At 43.7% G+C, this 18,199-nt stretch overlaps 1 protein-coding gene across 4 annotated transcripts in view; it reads right to left on the minus strand.

The window, feature by feature from the left end:
* Nucleotides 1-17,838, minus strand: part of Hmgxb4 (HMG-box containing 4) — a 39,669-nt gene extending 21,831 nt beyond the window's left edge. Inside the window, exons 1-5 of one of the 4 annotated variants that reach the window (XM_028788587.1) lie at nt 17,769-17,838; nt 12,856-12,953; nt 12,086-12,234; nt 11,903-11,981; nt 10,210-11,144 (exon numbers count right to left, since the gene is read on the minus strand). In XM_028788587.1, coding sequence (XP_028644420.1) covers nt 10,210-11,144; nt 11,903-11,981; nt 12,086-12,234; nt 12,856-12,886 — 1,194 coding nt within the window. In that variant the 5' untranslated portion in view covers nt 12,887-12,953; nt 17,769-17,838. Of the gene's footprint in view, nt 1-10,209; nt 11,145-11,680; nt 11,796-11,902; nt 11,982-12,085; nt 12,235-12,855; nt 13,195-17,768 lie in introns of those variants that run through there. The other 3 variants (XM_028788591.1, XM_028788588.1, XM_028788589.1) reach the window with 3 other exon arrangements.
* Nucleotides 17,839-18,199: the final 361 nt, after the last annotated feature.

An 18,199-nucleotide genomic window follows, 5' to 3' on the forward strand; every position in this document is an offset into this window, starting at 1 on the left:
AGGATCCATAAAGAGTGTAAGAGCCAGAGGGGATGGAGAACCATGAAAATAAGGCCCTCTAAATCAACATGATCAAAGCTCATATGAATTCAAAGACTGAGGCAGCATGCAGAGGGCCTGCACAGATCAGTGTAGTAGGATTTCCAGGTTAGTGTTTCTGTGGGATTCCTGAGCACGTGAATGAGCATGTCTCTGGTTCTTGTGCCTTCTCTTGGGCTTCTCCTTCTGTCTTGTAAAACTCTAATGTAGCATTTTTCCCTTATTGTATTTGACTTTGTTGTATCTTATCATCAAGTCTTAGAAGCTCGCTCATTTCCTAATGAGAAGAAGGGAGTGGATCTGGATGGGGGGAGGGGAGGAGCTGGGAGGAGTGGGAACACATATTAAGATATATTATGTGAAAGAATATTTTCTGTTTTTCTTGTTTTTTGTTTTTCAAGACAGGGTTTCTCTGTGTAGTTTTACCTGTCCTGGAACTCATTCTGTAGACCAGGCTGTCCTCGAACTCAGAAATCCACCCGTCTCTGCCTCCCAAGTGCTGGGATTAAAGGCATGCACCACCACTGACCGGCGAAAGAATATTTTCAATAAAAAGAAAAATGGAGCAAGCAAGCATACAAAAAGTAAATAAACAAACAAAAATAAAAATAAATAATAAAGGTCTGGGCTGTCAAACCTGATGACCTAGTTCAATCCCTGGTGCCCATGCTGTAACCAGAGAGAACCATGTAGGGGCTTGTGGCACTACATGATACACATGTAGTAGCATGTACACCAACATAAATACTAAGTAACAAGCAAAGAGTAAAGGTCCCATATCTAGCATCTTTCTAGGGACCTAATGTTGTCTAGAGATGTTACAGAGGAGCTCTGGGAGCTGGGGCTTCTTTTTTTCCCCCCCTTTCCCTTCCCCCTCTTGCTCTGGGCCTGCCTGCTCGTATGTGAGTACACTGAAGATGTCTTCAGACACCCCGTAAGAGGGCATCAGATCTCATTACAGATGGTTGTGAGTCACCATGTGGTTGCTGTGATTTGAACTCAGGACCTCTGGTCCGGAAGAGCAGTCAGTGCTCTTAACTGCTGAGCCATCTCACCAGCCTGAGCTGTGGCTTTTTTATTTACTCTGCAACAGGTTTATGGCCCTGAATTAGGAAAAGACTTATTTTTGTTTTAAATTATGTGTGTGTGTGTGTGTGTGCGCGCGCGTGCGTGTATTCAAAGCAAGCATGCCTACAAGTGCATGCATGTATGGGAAGCCTTGTGGAGGACAGAAGTGTCTGCTCGCCTGTAGCTGGAGTTACAGGCACTTCTGGGAGCTGAATTCAAGTCCTCTGCAGAGTAGTAAATGTTCTTAACTGCTGAGCATTTCTCTAGCCTCATTCCTAAATGTATCTTACCTAAGACCCTTCTTTTCAAACGCTTTTATAGGGGCCAAGATAGAACAACACCTCCCCAAGCTGTGCCAGTACACTTACACACGTGATATGATACGTAGGATTGGGGAGAAGAGTCTCATGACACCTCACCTCTCATTCATCTACCTTAAGAATCTATACATTTGAGTAAGTGTGACAGGGGGATTAAATTTATAACTCTGCCTTTCCTAGATAGTTCCTATATGTCTCTTTCACTAGCAAAGTAGTATTTTCATGTTCTGTTTAAAGAAAAAGAGATTATGCAACATAATCCTTTTTTAAAAACAGTTATGGGAGGTGAGGCTGGAGAGATAGCTAGGCATTAAAAACACTGGATGCTCTGCTAGAGGACCCCGATTAGGATCCTAGCACCTCTATGGAAGCTCACAATCATCTGTAACTCCAGTTCCAGGGTATCTGATACCTTAGGCTGGCCCCTGTAGATAGGAGGAATCCAAGTGGTACAATTGAATGGCAGGAAACTACCCACACACATACAGTAATTAAACTCAAACTATGCTTCCTGAGCCTATGCCAATGGTATGCACTAGAGAGAAAAACCAGGAGCTACTCTGGGAGGGGTCGTTCCTCTTCAAAGTGAAGACTTTCCAAAGGGTTTTGACAGGAACATGTTGACCTTAGAGCCTAGCCACTGTATAAGATGAACATCCAATCTGTGGATCTAAAAGTTCAGATTTCAAAGTGAAGGGTTGAAAGTTTTCTATAGCACAGGCAATTAGAAATGCAGGAAAGGAGGGTGATATTCACTCAAACAAAAAGACTTCAATGAGATCCAAATACAAAGGCAGTCAATCCTCCCAGCGGTTGCTAACAAAGCAAGCTTTAAGAGGGGGCCAACAAATTAGAGCTGGATACAGAGACTGGGTCTATAAAATGGTAACATTGTCAAAACTTGGAATACTAAATTACCAGAAACAAAGTACTTATAACAAGTAGATTCATTAAATGTGCTTGGATACAATGTTACAGGCAGAAGTGGTTATCACTTTTGATGAAGTAAATTACAATAGGATGTTTAAAAAACCAACTTGTTGATGATCTTATTAAGCAATCTTGTTCAACTTTTTTGGATCAGAGAACCGAAAAGACAGTGAAAACCACTCTTCAGGATGGTAATTTAAGATGTAGTATAAATCTTAAAGTTTGAGGTTTGAAGAGTAGCTCAGTGGTAGAGGACTTGGCAAGCGAGATGCGAGGGTTCAACGTCTAGCACACACTCTCATGCACATGTACATAACACATACATAAACACATGCACACAAGGACAGGACACAGAGTTGGCTTTCTTCTGTTAGGAAGGAAAGGTAGGAGTCAAATCCTTTCAGTTTCCCTAAAGTAAAAGATGTAGACAGTGTCTCTATGATCAAAGCTGTTGACACTGACTGTTGTGGATTTGGTTTATTGTTTATATTATGTTAAGAGGATTCCCAAATTACACAGGATTCACACATCTGCAAGTAAGATGCTGCAGGCTCCCTACCCCTAGTGGGCTCTAATTGGTAAATAAAGTTGCTGGCGGCCAATGGGTGGGCAGGGAGACGGAGGCTGTCTCCTTGGGCAAGGGAACCCAGGGAAGAAGGTTTTAGAACCGCCATGCCTAGGAAGCAGAAGGATCAGGTCTGAGAGCTGGAGAAATGAGTGTGTACAACCATGTAAGAGCCCAGGTAGAGCAGCCTCAAAGGCCCTCACCCTCTACTTTGGGTCTAGAGTAGCACAGATGGAATATAGATTTTTGTAAATAATAATTCAGGAGTATTGGAGGTGAAGTGTTAGCAATGTGGAAGTTTGAGTGGCCCAGCCACTGTGCTGTTTAAGGCATACTAAATATAAGGGTGTGTGTGTGTGTGCGCGCGCGCCATGTGTGAACATGCACCACCAATGGTGGAGTGACATAAATAGCATTAATAATTAATATAACAGACTAGAAAGAAAATATTTAAAACAGTTGTACCTATTTAAGCTTTGCTGAACTGAGGTAAAGTTTATGGTGGAAAGGAAGAGACTGAGAGCCAGAATACTACACTAGGGGCCAGCAGGGTAGACTGTGAACACAGGAAAGCAGGGGCCACACAGGAATCTGATGCTTGTCTGATCTTGACTGAGACTTCAAATTGACTGAAGGGAAAGGAAGACTACAGGACTAAGGCTCTGATCCAACTCTTCCAGTACTTTCAACTCTTTCTAGACCTGAAACCTCTCTCTCCTTGGCATCTGGCAAGTACCTGGCTCTAGATATTGCTAAACACATCTGAACGTATTAATTGAATACATTCAATGAACAGCAGTCTCAGCGGTATGTGGAAGAGGCCAGAGAGTGCTGTGAGCACCACTATCCCACGTGTGTCTCACCAGTCTTCTGTAAGTGAAGAGACCAGGTGCCAGGTCCACTTTAATAATGTAGGAACAGGAGAGGGTCCTAGGACCTTTCATTCCTTCTGCTGACTAGGACTCTCTCATGAATTCCTGTGATCTCCTGGAAATGCTTGTAACACCTACTTTTTTGCTTCTCAGCAACCCTAGTTCCTTTCCATTCCCCCCCACCCCCCAAGCAACCCATGGCAGACCTTGGTTCCCTCTAAAGCAAGGTATTAAATACATAAGAGTAGTCCCCTGGGAGCAAGATGTCTCATCAGGTCAGACACCTGGAGTTCCATACCATGGTGGAAGGAAAGAACCAGCTCATGAAAGTTGTACTCTGACCTCCACATGTGTGCCATGACACATGCACCTACATACATATATGTGTGTTACACATGATCTTTGAAGTCTCTGTGTTTAATCTGTAAAGCGTCTAAAGTTTTAAAAGCTGTTTTCATGTAGATTTTAGTTTTTGCAATTCTTTATACTTTGATTCTTAAATTAAAAACCATTCCACTCCTCAACAGAACATATGTAATACCAGGATGCTCATTTTCCCAACACTGAAGGTTTGCTCATATAGCTCAGTGTGGCTTCAAACTTGTGTTCTTCATGCTTCAGACTAAGTACCAGGATTACAGACATGTGCCACCAGGATTAGCTCTGATATTTTGTTTTCTTGGATTTAAAAAATACTTTTAGCTTTGTCAAATATGAACTATGGAACAGACATAGTGGTGCTTGCCTGTAGCACTTTGAAGGTTGAAGCAGGAGGATCATAAGTTCAAGGCCAGCTTGGGCTACATATTAAAACCAACCAACCAACCAACCCAACCCAACCCAACCCAACCCAACCACCAAACCAAACCAAACCAAACCAAACAAAAAACAAAGACTGGGGATGTATGTCAGTGGTAGTACATTTGTCCTATATGCACAAGGCCTTGGGTTTTGTTCCTCAGCACAAGAAAACAACAGAAAGCAATCCTTAAACTAACACGGTGCTCAGTAGCCATGTATAAAAGCTTCATGTATAAGTGGGAAGATTATAGGCACAGAGTTAAAGGGTCTGTGTTGAAGTCCGGCTCCATACTGCTTCCCAGTTTCCTACTTTTGTCAATTATGATTGATGACTGATACATAAAATGCCTTGGGAAGCCTGACACAGGCAAGAACTCAACAGATACTAATTCCTACCATTTATTCTTGTTATTCAGCCTTGGTTTAGCCAGAGGGAGAACTTACACAGCACTGTCCTAGGTCTAACTGTATCATAGAGTTTACTTTTTCAGTAAATCAACAAGCAATGCCTAAGCATGCTGTAACCCCCTACACACCTACACACACACACACACACACAGACACACACACACAAATAATGACTACAATAAAAAGTTTTTAAAAGGAAAACTTCTATCCCAATGGGATTAACTTTAGGTGGAAAGCAAGATATTATACAATTTGTCTATTTCATAGAAAGCAGGCCTCAAAGTCAGCCATAATTCCCCCTCTTCCTTCCAGCACACAAGTACTAAGCAAGCTCACGGCACCCCCTCTTTCCCACTCATACATTTTACTCACTGCACACATATCATGTAGTTTTTACTCTAGTTTCAACTAGTCTCCCAAATTCTGGGTTATACAGAATCCCCGACTAGGTGATGATTTTAACAACTACCATTCATTGCAAGCTAAAGCAAAAACAAAATTCCCAAAGGTACCTAGCTCTCAGTGTAAGTCTTTCAGGGTGCTAGGGACTGAACCTGAAGTTTTGGGAATGAAACATGTGGCACTTACTTGTTTTGATTTTTAATCACAGCAACCCCAGAAAACCTGTATGTTTACAGACACCAGCAGGACTGAAAGGAATGCAGGAGCTGCTGAGACTGAAAATGGCCTTGAGAGAGTAGTTCCTAAGGCACCTAACAGTTGTCAGGGGTGGCTGTTTCCCCTTAAAACATCTAAAACACGCAGCAGTGGCTGAGGCAGGCCCTAAGTGAGTTTACACATATTTAATCCTCAACAGCCCTAGGCTGAATATGGATGTTACCCTAGGCAAGTTATAGAAGTTGTCTAACATACAGAGCTTTTGTTAAATAGAAATTTTAAATTACACTTATTTGTTAGGGGAGAGAGTGCATGTCCTGCTGTGCAAGTGGAAGTCAGAAGACAATCTGTGTGTCAGTTCTCTCCTTCCACTACATGGGAACCCCAGCAACTCAGGGGAACTCAGGCTGGCCGGTTCCTTCATAAGCACCCATCCCAGCTGAGCCACCGCTGGCTCCATCCCACTTCTAATCGGGGGAAGTACCAGGATTCAGACTCAGTGGTGCTCGCTCCTGAGCCCATAACCTCAGCCCACTTACAAACATTGTGATGCCTATTTCTCAGAAATCTCAATGAAATTTACTGTTTGCCAAAACAGCTACCCTTCTCATCTTTACTTCTGCTCTACTCCATCTCAAAATCTAAGGTGAAGTGGGCCACTGAAGGTTTAGCCCTCCTACCAGGTGCTCATGCAGTCAGGACCCACTCATTTCAGACTGAGGGAGTACTCTCCAAGCACTCTTACTATCTCTGGATGAACTTTTCCCTTCACTTTTTTTTTTTTTAAATGTGTATGTGCCTATGCAGTTACACAAAGTCACCAGAAGGTGTCAGATCATTCAGTGCTGGAGTTAAAGGCAGCTGTGAGCCATACGTGAATGCTGGGAGTCAAATTCAAGTTCTCTGCAAGAGATCCAAGTGAGGTAAACAGCTGAGCTATCTCTCCAGCCTCCTTCCTGATTTAATAAAAACCAAAAGTGTTTACTTATTAAGCGTGTATGTGTGTGTGTGCGCGTGCGTGCATGAGAGTGTCACAGTGAAGAGGTCACAGGACAACTTGCATGCGTCAGTTCTCTCCTACTGTGTGGGATCAAGATATCAAACTCAGGTTGTTAGGCTTGGTGGGAAGTGCCCTTCTTGACTCTTTGAGCCATTCTGTCCCAATAGTCATTTTTTTATACAAAATCTCAGGAAAAGATACATTTTGTACTTCATAAGGAATTATTTTATGTCTAGGTCAGGTTAAGAAGCATTATATATCACTATGAATATCTGTTGAATAAGTGATTAGATTAGCCGGGCAGTGGTGGCACACGCCTTTAATCCCAGCACTTGGGAGGCAGAGGCAGGCGGATTTCTGAGTTCGAGGCCAGCCTGGTCTACAGAGTGAGTTCCAGGACAGCCAGGGCTACACACAGAAACTCTGTTTCAAAAACCAAAATAATAATAATAATAATTGAAAAAAATAAATGATTAGATTCACAATAAGACTATTTCACCCTTTAATCTTGAGCTATTTCCAGCTTCTCACTTGTTGGATCTTATTCTTGTTTTCTTTGGTCTCCTGAATCCTTCCCTTTCTCGAAGGGTCTGTTCGTGTCCTCGGCACTACCCCAATCCTAACCTGCCAGCTTGTCTGTTATACTCTCCCAGTCCCGGTACAGCTCAGTCGTTCCATTTTCAGATGGCCACTGGAGCACACCACACTGCGCCTTAGAGGCCATGGTGAAGTGCCTTATTTTTCACTTAAAGAGGATCTCTACGATCTGACCCTATTTGACATTTCCAACACGATTTCATCTCCGTACCCACTTGTCTGACATATTGACAAAAGACAGTCACCAAAAAGGGCTGTCAGGCTTAAAATGGAGAAGAGGGAAATGCAAAAGTCAACCCTACGGCTAAGACGGTGACAGTGGGATAAGGGAACTCTGTAGAATAAGGGTAATGTCTAGCTTAAAGGTGTGATACACAGGTATGTGCATTTGTCAAAAATCATCAGATGGCTTATTTACCAAATGAGCATTTTGCCCTATGTAAATTTTATCTGAAAATAAACAAACAAAAAGTCCAGTCCATAGGTGATAATCTCATTAAGGCACCTTCTTGCAGTGCACTTCAATAAATTATTATAGCAAAAGAAAGAGAGTGAGAGAGAATGAGTGAGTGAGAGAGAGAGAGAGAGAGAGAGAGAGAGAGAGAGAAGAAAAGGGGAGAAGGAACAAGCAAGCCTTAAAAATGAATGTTCAACTCAAATTAATAAACACCCAAGTTGAAGCTGACCATGATGGTGCACACCTATAATCCCAGCACTCTTGAAGGAGAGTTAGAAGTGTCATCTCAAGTACAAGGCCAGCTATAGATACACAGCCAGATTCTGTTTCAAAATCCCAAACCAAACCAAAAACAAAAAAGCAAAATGTCAACTGAGAACTTTGAAACAAGGGCATATGATGCTCACTGTAAATTCCTTTAATTCTTGCCCAGTGAATTTCCTAAAACACTGAGAAACAAGTATTTACTTTTGAATTTGGGCTGACTGGGAATACAGAGCGAAACAGAAGAGGTGTGGATCTTGGAAGATGAACTAGTGACACAAAGACACATCTGAGGCACCCTGGGATCCAGGAGAAATACCAGGAGCAGAATGGCAGTGGTTACTTCCTGTGGTACTTAAACACCACTGCATCCATGTCTTCTGTTAACCTCAGTCCTCTTCTTCAAACTTCTGATTGCCCTGCCCTTCCATGCTCAGCCCTGGGATTTGTTTATGGTATTATCATACTCCTCTCATAAGCAGGGCTGATAATAATAGACTCACACACAGAGTATCCACCTGGATTTCATGAAACAGTTTGCAATTGAACAAATGAAAACCTGCCATATCCAAATGTCTGCACTTACAATGACTCATATCCAAGGTATAGCTTTTACACCCACATCCATACACTTAAAGGCACACTGTATGGTGGACAAAATAACTTGCAACTTGCCCTTTATAAACCAAGATAAAATTTTTATTTCCAAATTATTTTCATTTTATTTTAAATTTTGAGACCGAGTCTTGCTAGTCTTGAACCTGATTCTCCTGATTCTGTTTTCCAAGTGCCTGCTACCACATCTGCCTTTTCTGTTTTTATCTTTTTCTTTTTGAAACAGAGTCTTACTATGTAGTCAACTCTGGGCATGAATTCTAATTCCCCTGCCTCAGCTTCCTAGAGTTTAAGGTTTCAGGCTTATAGTACACGTGGTACCCAAATCCTATATATAGTTGGTTATCCTTTTTCTTAGGAGCTTTTCTTTCAGATTTTATATATTTTACTTTGTAGAAATATAAACAAAGGAAGAGAATGGAATGGCTGGTTTTAGGCAACAAAATTATTTGTATTTTTCTGTTATTGAGAGAAAAAATCATAAATTTTTCCTTTAGGACTCTAGTAATTCATTCATGGAATACATTCATAAGACTTCCTTGTTTTATTTCTGAGTTTATACATTTATTTTCCTTTTTTGTTTTTGTTTGTTTTTGTTTGTTTTTTTTTGTTTTGTTTTTTGAGACAGGGTTTCCTGTGTAGTCCTGGCTGTCCTGGAACTCACTCTGTAGACCAGGCTGGCCTCGAACTCAGAAATCTACCTGCCTCTGCCTCCCAAGTGCTGGGATTAAAGGCATGCGCCACCACTGCCCGGCCATTTTTTGTTTTTTGTTTTTTTAAGATGGAATCTTACCTACACTGGTTTTGAACTTTTCCTCCTCCTGCTTCAGACTCCTGAGTGTTGGGAGTGTCATGAATGGGCCACCACCCCCGGGCTCTGAGTTTATAAATTTCCAATAAAAATAGGTATCGATTTGGTAACAGGGTCTTTATCTGACCCTAAAATACATCTGTTGGAGCCCTTCCCAGGCGGTGAGGTAACTGATCTCTTACTACCATCTCTCCAATAGACAAGGAGCTCCTTGAGGTCAAGAACTGTGTCTTTGGGCTGGAGTGACACTTAGCCATTAAGAACCCAAGCTGCTCTTACAGAGGACATAGGCTCAGGTCCCAGTACCCACATGGCAACTCACAACCATGGGTAATTTCAGTTCCAGAGGGCTGATGCTTCCTTCTGACACAAACTTCAGGCACATAAAAGTACACATAAATAAAAAGGAACTGTCCCCTGTTGATCTTTGTACCTCGTCACACAGTAAGCACTCAAACAGTGATAGGATAAATTAAACACAAAAAGATGACGGAATGTCTTAACCCACACTAGTTAAGACAAAGTTGTGAGCTCATTTTATTAACTTGATCAGTTATTTACTACTAGTTTAGAAAATCTCCTCCAAGATGACTCAAAGGGCACCTTTCCTATAATTTCTAACAATCATTGTATTCTTAAGCCTTTGATCAACAGGCTAGGAGAACAGTTTGATTAAGAGAAGCCAGGAATGATTAAATTGCCGTCACTTTTCCCTAGGCAAATCTGGCCACTGGTAATACTTTATGCCTGTGCTATGCCATCAGCTCAATGGTGGCTGTCACTGCCTTGGCTCAAGGCTACTTCCTCCTCAGGAAGAACCTGTTTCAAGACCCCTTCTCCTTACCTTTTCTACCCTCTCTCTCTCTCTGTCCTTCTCTTCTCTTTTCTTTTTCTTCTCCCCATGTCCGTCTGTGTGTAGAGCAGGAAGTGGCAGGGTGGGGACACTGGAGGCAGGGCCGGGTACCAGCACGTGCTCCCTAGTAGTGCCATGCTCTCTGGCAGAGCTTCTCTTGGTCCGAGAGTGCCGCTTCTCCTTGTGTCTGTCCTTGTCCTTCTTCTTCTTGCTCTTTTTTGACTTTTTCTTTTTCTTGATTTCCCTGTAAGAGTCATCTATCACCAGCTCCCCGGCCTCTAGCTCCCCAGCTGAGGACGATTCTGACTCTACTAGAATTGGGTCAAGCCCTGTGATATCGAGATTGACACTGTGGGGTTCTGGAAGCTGGGAGGCATCAGACCCACAGCCTTCTGGGCCAGGAGAGGAGTGTGAGTCTGAGGATGACTTGTGCTTCTTCCGGGCCGTTTTCAGGAGGCTCTGTAGCTCATGTCCTAGGAGTAAAGCACCTTGCTCGTCCCGAGCTAGTTTCTTAGAGGGCTTCTTCAGGGAAGCCTGCTGGGCAGGGTACTGAAAAGCCTCCTCTTCCGCTGAGCCGCCTCCCTTCTCCTTTGGTGAGAGAATAAGTTTCATCTTTAAGCCATCAGGCTCACGAAGAGTCAGTGTCTCTGTGTTCACATAGAGTGGCTTCATTTTTTTGGGTTTGTGGGCATTGCTGTCATCCAGGGAGAGCTCTCCACTGCTGCCGTTGCCCTTCTTCTTGTGGTGCTCCTTTCTGCTCTCTGAATGGCTTGAGGAACTGGAGGATTTCTCCCCTGCCTTCTTAGAGGACTTGGCACTGGCTGCCAGTGGGGAGGTAATTGCTTTCAACAGGTCCATTGCTGTGTCAGGAGACTGTGGGCTAGATTTCTTCTTTTTCTTCTGTGATGATTCCAAAGTCGAAATGTCTAGAAATAATTGAGAAGATACTATCAATAGGACAGGAAGTAACTTGTAGCAAGTGCCCCTCTCACCAAAACCCAACTGCCATGAGGAAAAGGCTAACAGGAGTGATTTTGGGGGAAGACACTTTGGTTCCTAACATTCAGAGAGAACCCCCATGTATTTCTTGGCTTGGCAGACTCAGCCTTTGGCCCTGCAGACCATTCTTGCCCCTAGAGCTGATTCTCTTCCTTGAGTCTTCACAAGAGACAGAGAACATATTTAGGATAGAGTTGTGGGATGAAGGGTAGTTCCAATCTAGATTAGATTGCAGACCGAGTGTCACTGGTTCTTGTGCTGAGGACAAACTCATTCTAGTGAGGTTAGTCTCATCAGCTACACATGGAGCATAGCTAAGAAAACGGGTTTAATGAGTAGTTATATGCTGGCTGAGAAATGCCCCACAGATATGTAGAGGGCCCAAGGGCTGCATCTGGCAAAGGGATGCTAAGTAGCAACGGCACAGATAAGTGGATGATTGGGGGGAGAAGGAACCTGGTACCTTGTGTATCACAAATGAAGACTGTTCTTCTATGCTGAATCCTCCAAAATACCAGCCCTCCACCTCTCTCCTCCTTCACACTGGTTTATCGGCACTCAGAACAAGAACCACTGTCCTGTTAAATAGGCCACTGAGTCAGCAATATCTGGGACCCCTTCCCCTACCCCGACTCCAAGAACCAGAGATGTGCATATCCCATCTGTAGCCCATCCCCATGCTTACCTCCATAGTAGTAATCATCAGGGGAGTGCTTCCTCTTCTTCTTGTGTGTGTCCGTCCCCAAGAAGAACAAATCACTGTCCTGTGGTTAAAGAGGGAGAAGAATTGGCGAGTAATAAGATGGCGAGGGAATGGTTTGGAGCCATTCTTCTGGGATCCCGGCTTTGACAGACATCTGGAACTGACCTTTAACTTCTTCTTGGAAGAACTCCTGACCTGCGCAGCAACTTCTTCCTCTTCCCTTAAGAAATCTTTGTAAGACCGCTTCTTTTCTCGTTGGCTTCGGCCAGCTGCAAGTCCTATGTCCTCAAAGCTGTGATCACCATCAAAGCAATCTGAGAAGCACAGGTTCATTTAGGGATGGAAATGACAAAAGTACATAACAACAAAAGGCCAATAGTCCTGTTTCCATGTTAAAGTTACGTCTCAGTGCGTCCACTGAAATGCAGGGCTAAACCCAGAGGGCCAAGAAGACTTCTGACGACCTGGCTGCAAACACAAGACTCAAACCTGAAAACACAGTGGTTCCATGCTATCCAAATGCTCAGTGTGCGTCCTCAGACATGGTTTTTTAGTAGTGATCTGGCAGGTAGATACAGACTTGCGAGGGAAGGCTGAAAAGGGTAAGGATTCATGTGCTGTGCTGCTCTGTGGGAGTCCAGTGTAAGATTCCTAGTCCCAAACTCCTGTACACTGGAGCTGGCAAGGACTATGAGTGCTGTGGGGATCACCCCAAAAAACTAAGACTCTTATTTCAGACTCTTGTGTAGGAACCCCTGTCCTGGTTTTCATGTCCACGGGCCCAGAATGGGGATGATGTGGAGGCTGTGTCTCACACAGTCCTCTGGAGCATCACTTGGTCTAGGCTGTGGTGCCCAGTCTTGGTCTCTACATCCATGAACTGCAGGGCGGAAGAGGTTATGCCCTTTGGAATGCTTCTGAGTAAGGGGTCATACCTTCTTTCTTCACGGAGTCATCATAAGCCATGGTGGTCCTGCAGGCTTTGAGGATGTTGTGTCACTGTGTCCAGGTTCCTCCCGTCTACAGGGCAGGTCTGAGAAACAAACAAGGAAAACCTTCCTGTAATGTGAAATCACTGTGCAGAAGCAACCTTCCAGGTGGAAAGTCCAAGTAATCCAAGGGCTGACGGGAACACAGGAGTGCCGTGTCAGCTCCGCCCTCTGGGCATATACTGGAGTTGAACTTGCAGGGAGGATGCTAAGCTTAACTGGAGTTAATTCATGTCTTAAAGTTGACATTTGAAGAAATATAAAATATTTCTTAATTAAAAAAAAACTTCCAAAATTAATGAGAATTTCTGGAATGCCAACAGGACCAATGACACTGAAACAGGGTAGAAACTGACATTAAGTCAGAGGCATGGGTTCAATCATAGTCACAGGATGTACAGATAAAGCCAGATGCAGAGGAGGACAGAGTACACCAATAGCGGAAGACCACAAAGTCCTACTGATGAGACTGATGGACTTACATATTAAACAGCACATATACAGGTATTAATAATCTTAAAGCCTTCCACTCTGTTGGGCTTTATAAACTTGTTCAAATTAACCATGAATATGGGCATACTTCTCAAATATATTGGCTATATGGAAATTTCCAACACTAACAAGCCCTTTTTAAAGGCTTGTAAGAAATATGGAAGATTGTCATTTATCCACTGGTGATAAAATTTATGATTTTAAGATTTTTTTCATTAATTTATAAGTACTATAATTTAAAAGTTCTAAGTATTGGATTTTGTTTTTTGAGACAGGGTCTCTTTACATAACCCTGGCTGGCCTAAAACTCACTATATAAACCAGAGTGGTCTAGAATTTACAGAGATCTACCTACATCTGCCTCCTGAACACTGGGATTAAAAAATGTTCATCACCTTACATAGTTCTAAATATTTTATTGTGTAAAGCAGTGGCCCTCAACCTGTAGGTCAGGCAATTCCTTTGGAAGGGGGGGTATCAAACTACCCTTTTACAGGGGTTGCCTAAGACCATTAGAAAACACAGATATTCAGTCATAATAGTAGAAAAATTACAGTTATAAAGAAGCAACAAAAATAATTTTATAGTTGGGGGTCACTGCAACAGGAGGAACTGTATTAAAGGTTGTCATAGCATTAGGAAGGCTGAGAACCACTGATTTAAAGCTTTTGTGGCATTCAAGTTCAGATATCCATATTGACTTTGAAGGTGATAAAGTTTTATGTAGTACTGTAATGTAGCAGCTCTGGTTGGCCTGGAACTCACTACTTTGCAGATATTTGAAATAACTATTTTTGAAAAATTCTCATTCAGGCAGGTGCTTAGAAGTTAGTCTAACTGGTAATTTAATTTAATTTTACCTTCATTATTATAAATGGCTTTAGGATTACTAAAGGACAGTTCTGTAACATTCTTAAGCCCTTCAGATAGGTGTGGAGAAAACAGAAGCACAGGTTTTGTGGGGAAGAAAGCATGAGCTGGATTAACAGGAAAGTTTCATGATTTAACCAGTAAGTTTTTATTTAGAGAGGCTTGGTGGTGAATATCCTTAATCCCAGCACTTAGGAGGCAGCAGGGGACATGTGGTTCTCTTTCAATTCCAGCCCAGTCTGGTCTACATGAGTTCCAGGCTAGCCAGGGCTCCAAAGTGAGACCCTGTCTCAAAACAAAACAACAAAAACTATTTGTTTAAAAGCCACATAAATACAATGCACAGGTAGGCCAAAGTTGACAATACAAAGAAAAGCATTGCCATGGTTTTTGAGTCTAAGAAATACAAACTGTGAAATGAAGGAGTTTGCTCAAGGTAAGGGAAGCCGCAGTGAGGGAAGACCCACAAAGCGGATTACTTTAAGCAGCTGGCACGCTGGCTGCTCACAGGGCCTTTCTCATGAAATGAAGAGAACGCAGGGTCAGCAGACAAGATATGCATGGCCAGTTTTTCTTGTTCTAGTGTTTAATTACTAAACTTTCTTAAATGAAAACTGTTCCTCGCTTCCAACCCGTTGGTGTTAACTTAAAAGGGAGTGAAGGTGGGCCACTGAAAATGATATTCATTTAAAGACAACAATTTTTGACAGGTAGCACGCACCTTTAATTCCAGCACTTAGAAGGCAGAGACAAGTGGCTATCTTGTGAGTTCACGGCCAGCCTGATCTACATAATGAATCCCAAGGCTATTTAGAGAGAATCTCTTGAACAAACAAAAACAATGTCAATATCCTCATTAGTTCAAAATTGATGAGTTTATTAGAAAGCCATTAGGTCACTTTGGCCTTCACAGCTGACACTAAGTAAAATAACTTTAGACTCAAGTTTCAGGTTTTTCATGCCAGATGAATTTTGGCATAGAATTCCTGAGAAATAATGCCTCCTTCCTCCCCAGCCCAACAACATCCTTATTCAGTCTCATGATACAGCCTTCAGTCTCTGTCAAACACCAACACGCTTTTAAACATAAGTAAAGGTAGGCCCGGAGACTCATAAGCAGGTTTCCCCCCTTGAGAACATTAAAACTAATATAAAATAGAATTAAGCAATGTCTTATTGGGGTGGGAGCTGACTGAACTTTTTACTAGGTATGAAGTTATTTCCTGACTGCTATGAAAAACTAGATTTTAAAAGGGTTGGAAACGTAAAATCAGGGAATGCTCCTGAAGGCAGGTAAACATGGATGTGCTGGCTTTTGTATTAGGATTATGCCTGCTACTACCGGAACTTTCTTAAAACAAAGACCAGATGCTTGTAGGAAAGGTGAGTGAGCCCTGAACACAAATCCAATATGTAGGGCAGTCCTGAAATTGAGAAATACTATGGACTATTCCCAGGTGAGGCAGACTGCTGGGCCCTAAATGGTGGCTCAGGGTTCAGTGGTGGCTGACTCATAAGAAAAAAGACAGTACCAGAGGTAAAAAGGTCTCAAGCAGCAGTGTGAAAGAAAGCAGAGTTCAGGAGCATTTACACAAAATTAGATGAACCCCATGTCTCAAATTAAATTGAAGGCTCAGGGGTAGGAAGTAAATTGGGAGGGTTAATGAAGATGAAAAATTAAGTTTGATTTTCACATCAGAAAACAACTACATCAAATGTTGGCAAACATAAAACAGGTGCCAAAACCCATTCTCTTGAATTCCATAATTTTGGAGTTTCCAAATTCTATCTTGTCAACTTCTTGGGGCAGGATAATCTTACAGATAGTGTTTGTCTTAATGTGCAAACACATGACAGTATAGAAAGTTCCTTTATTAATACTGTTTATGCCATTATAGAACGCGAATGCTTAGAAAACGTGAACACTGTTGGCTTGGCTCTTCCAAGGCTTTTCTTCAGGGTATGAGAAAGGAGAAGTAGGGTGTTAATTCCACTTGAAAGTAAAACTGCAGGTTGATCTTCTGCACATGCTTTTGGGATAGCTAAATAATTATGAAAAAAGTTAAAATCTTCAAAGGTAGAATTTTGTTATTTTGTAAATTCAAAGTGTTAGCTATAAAAAAAGTTTCAGAAACTAATTTTTTTGGAGGTAATCTCAGTTCCAGCAATTGCTAACAGTATTACCATCCCAGAACAGATCGGAGAATTGAAAAAGAAGAAAGAAAATCCACCCAGTAAACTGGGCAAGGAAGGTCTGTCTCCTCCAGACGGGAGTTTCCTCCAAGGCTGTTTTTAGGAACTCAGATTACCAGTCCATGCAGTCAAAGGAAGAAACACATCCAGCTGTTGGCAGATTCTGATAGTTTGTTGCTACTTCTGGGGGAGCACAGGTGAATTCTTGTTTCTGTGGGTTTCCTTCCTTCTTGGATCTCTTAAGAGTTCTTGCCACACCCTTTTCCAAGGACCTACTTATGCAGCACTCCAGCCCCTGCCAGCTTTGGAACTTGAAGAGACGTCCACAGCCAGAAATGCGCACTGAATCTTCTCATTGTAATGCTAGTTAGTGGAACCACGACCACTACACAGATTGGCTGATAACACACGGCTCCAAGAGTCCAGCGATCCAAATTTTGACAAGCCATTCGTAATCAATAGGCTTTACTTTGAATGCAGTTTTAAAAAATTTATTTTGCTATGAGGGAATAGAATCAACCAGTACTACAAACAAGAGTGGGGTGGGTAGTAGACATACATATCTTGTCTGCTATATGATATAAACTAAAGTGAATCTGTAAGTAGTGGCTGCGGAGGGGAAATGGGCCTGTATGGAGATGACTCCAATTAAGAAGGCATGTTCAACCGAGTCGCACGCGAAGAACACACACAATACAAGATTGTTTATCCATACAGTCCCCAAGACCACCGTTCCCGGGGTCCCCGCTGTGGTGATAACCTAGGCAGGTCTGCTGCAACCGCTAGTTCAACAAAGCTCTGCGCAGCGAAGGGAGCTCCGCGCATCCTTTCCCGCTCGCCGCGCGCCCAGCCCTCCCGCCCGCCGGCCCGGGACCTCTCCTCCTGACAGCCCCAGGTAGCCCGCGCCCCGGGTCCCCAGCCGCGCTCCGCCCGACCCGTGTTCCCGCGTCCCGTCGGCCTCGGCGCCCCGGAGCGCCCAGACAGCGGCGCAGGGGGAGGGGCGGCGCGGGCCGCGGGTCCCTGGGGCGGCCGCACGCCCCCTCCCGGCCCCGCAGCTTTCCCGCCTTCCCCGTTTGAACAGCTCCCGCCGCCTTCCTCCTGCGGCCCGCTCCAGCCCCTTCCCCGGGGCGGCTGCAGCCGCTACTCCAGTTCCCGGCTTGGCCTCTGAGCTAGGCCGCGGCGGGCCTGAAGCGCCTCCGGGACGGTGTCGGGGGGCCGGAGCGGTGGGCGGAGGCCGGGCGGGGCCGTTGCCGCCCCGGGGTGGGGGTCCGGCCGGGTCTGGTGGGGGCTCCGCTCGCCGCTACCTTCACTCGGCTCGCTCGGATCCCGCCTCAGTGCCGCCGACCGCCGCCATCTTGGAGAAGGAGAGAAAAGCGCGAGCAACCAGGGAGCCTCAGTCGAGCCCAGATCGCAGACTCCTACTGAAGCGGAGCTAGCGCGCCGGAGAAAGAGCGTCGAGCGCATCGAATAAAACCTGCTTGCTGAGCGCGGTCGTGGTGCCGTTTGAGAATACACTACTCCGTACCAGGTTTTGTCTAGAAATCTCTTCTCGATATAAACAAATAGTTTCCCAAGTCTTCTGATTATTCTTAAACAAAATAAATAATTTTTCTGCAAAGAAATTGCAAATAAAAAATATCAGGCAATTAGATTGATGTAGCCAAACACCTGCCCCAACCCAAAGTCTTTTCAGCTCCGTGAACTTCTGTGCAATTAGAACAGCCGTTCCAAAGCT

This window comes from Grammomys surdaster, unplaced genomic scaffold (assembly GCF_004785775.1).
Source record: "Grammomys surdaster isolate TR1022 unplaced genomic scaffold, NIH_TR_1.0 125752, whole genome shotgun sequence".
In the NCBI taxonomy this organism is placed as follows: Eukaryota; Metazoa; Chordata; class Mammalia; order Rodentia; family Muridae; genus Grammomys; species Grammomys surdaster.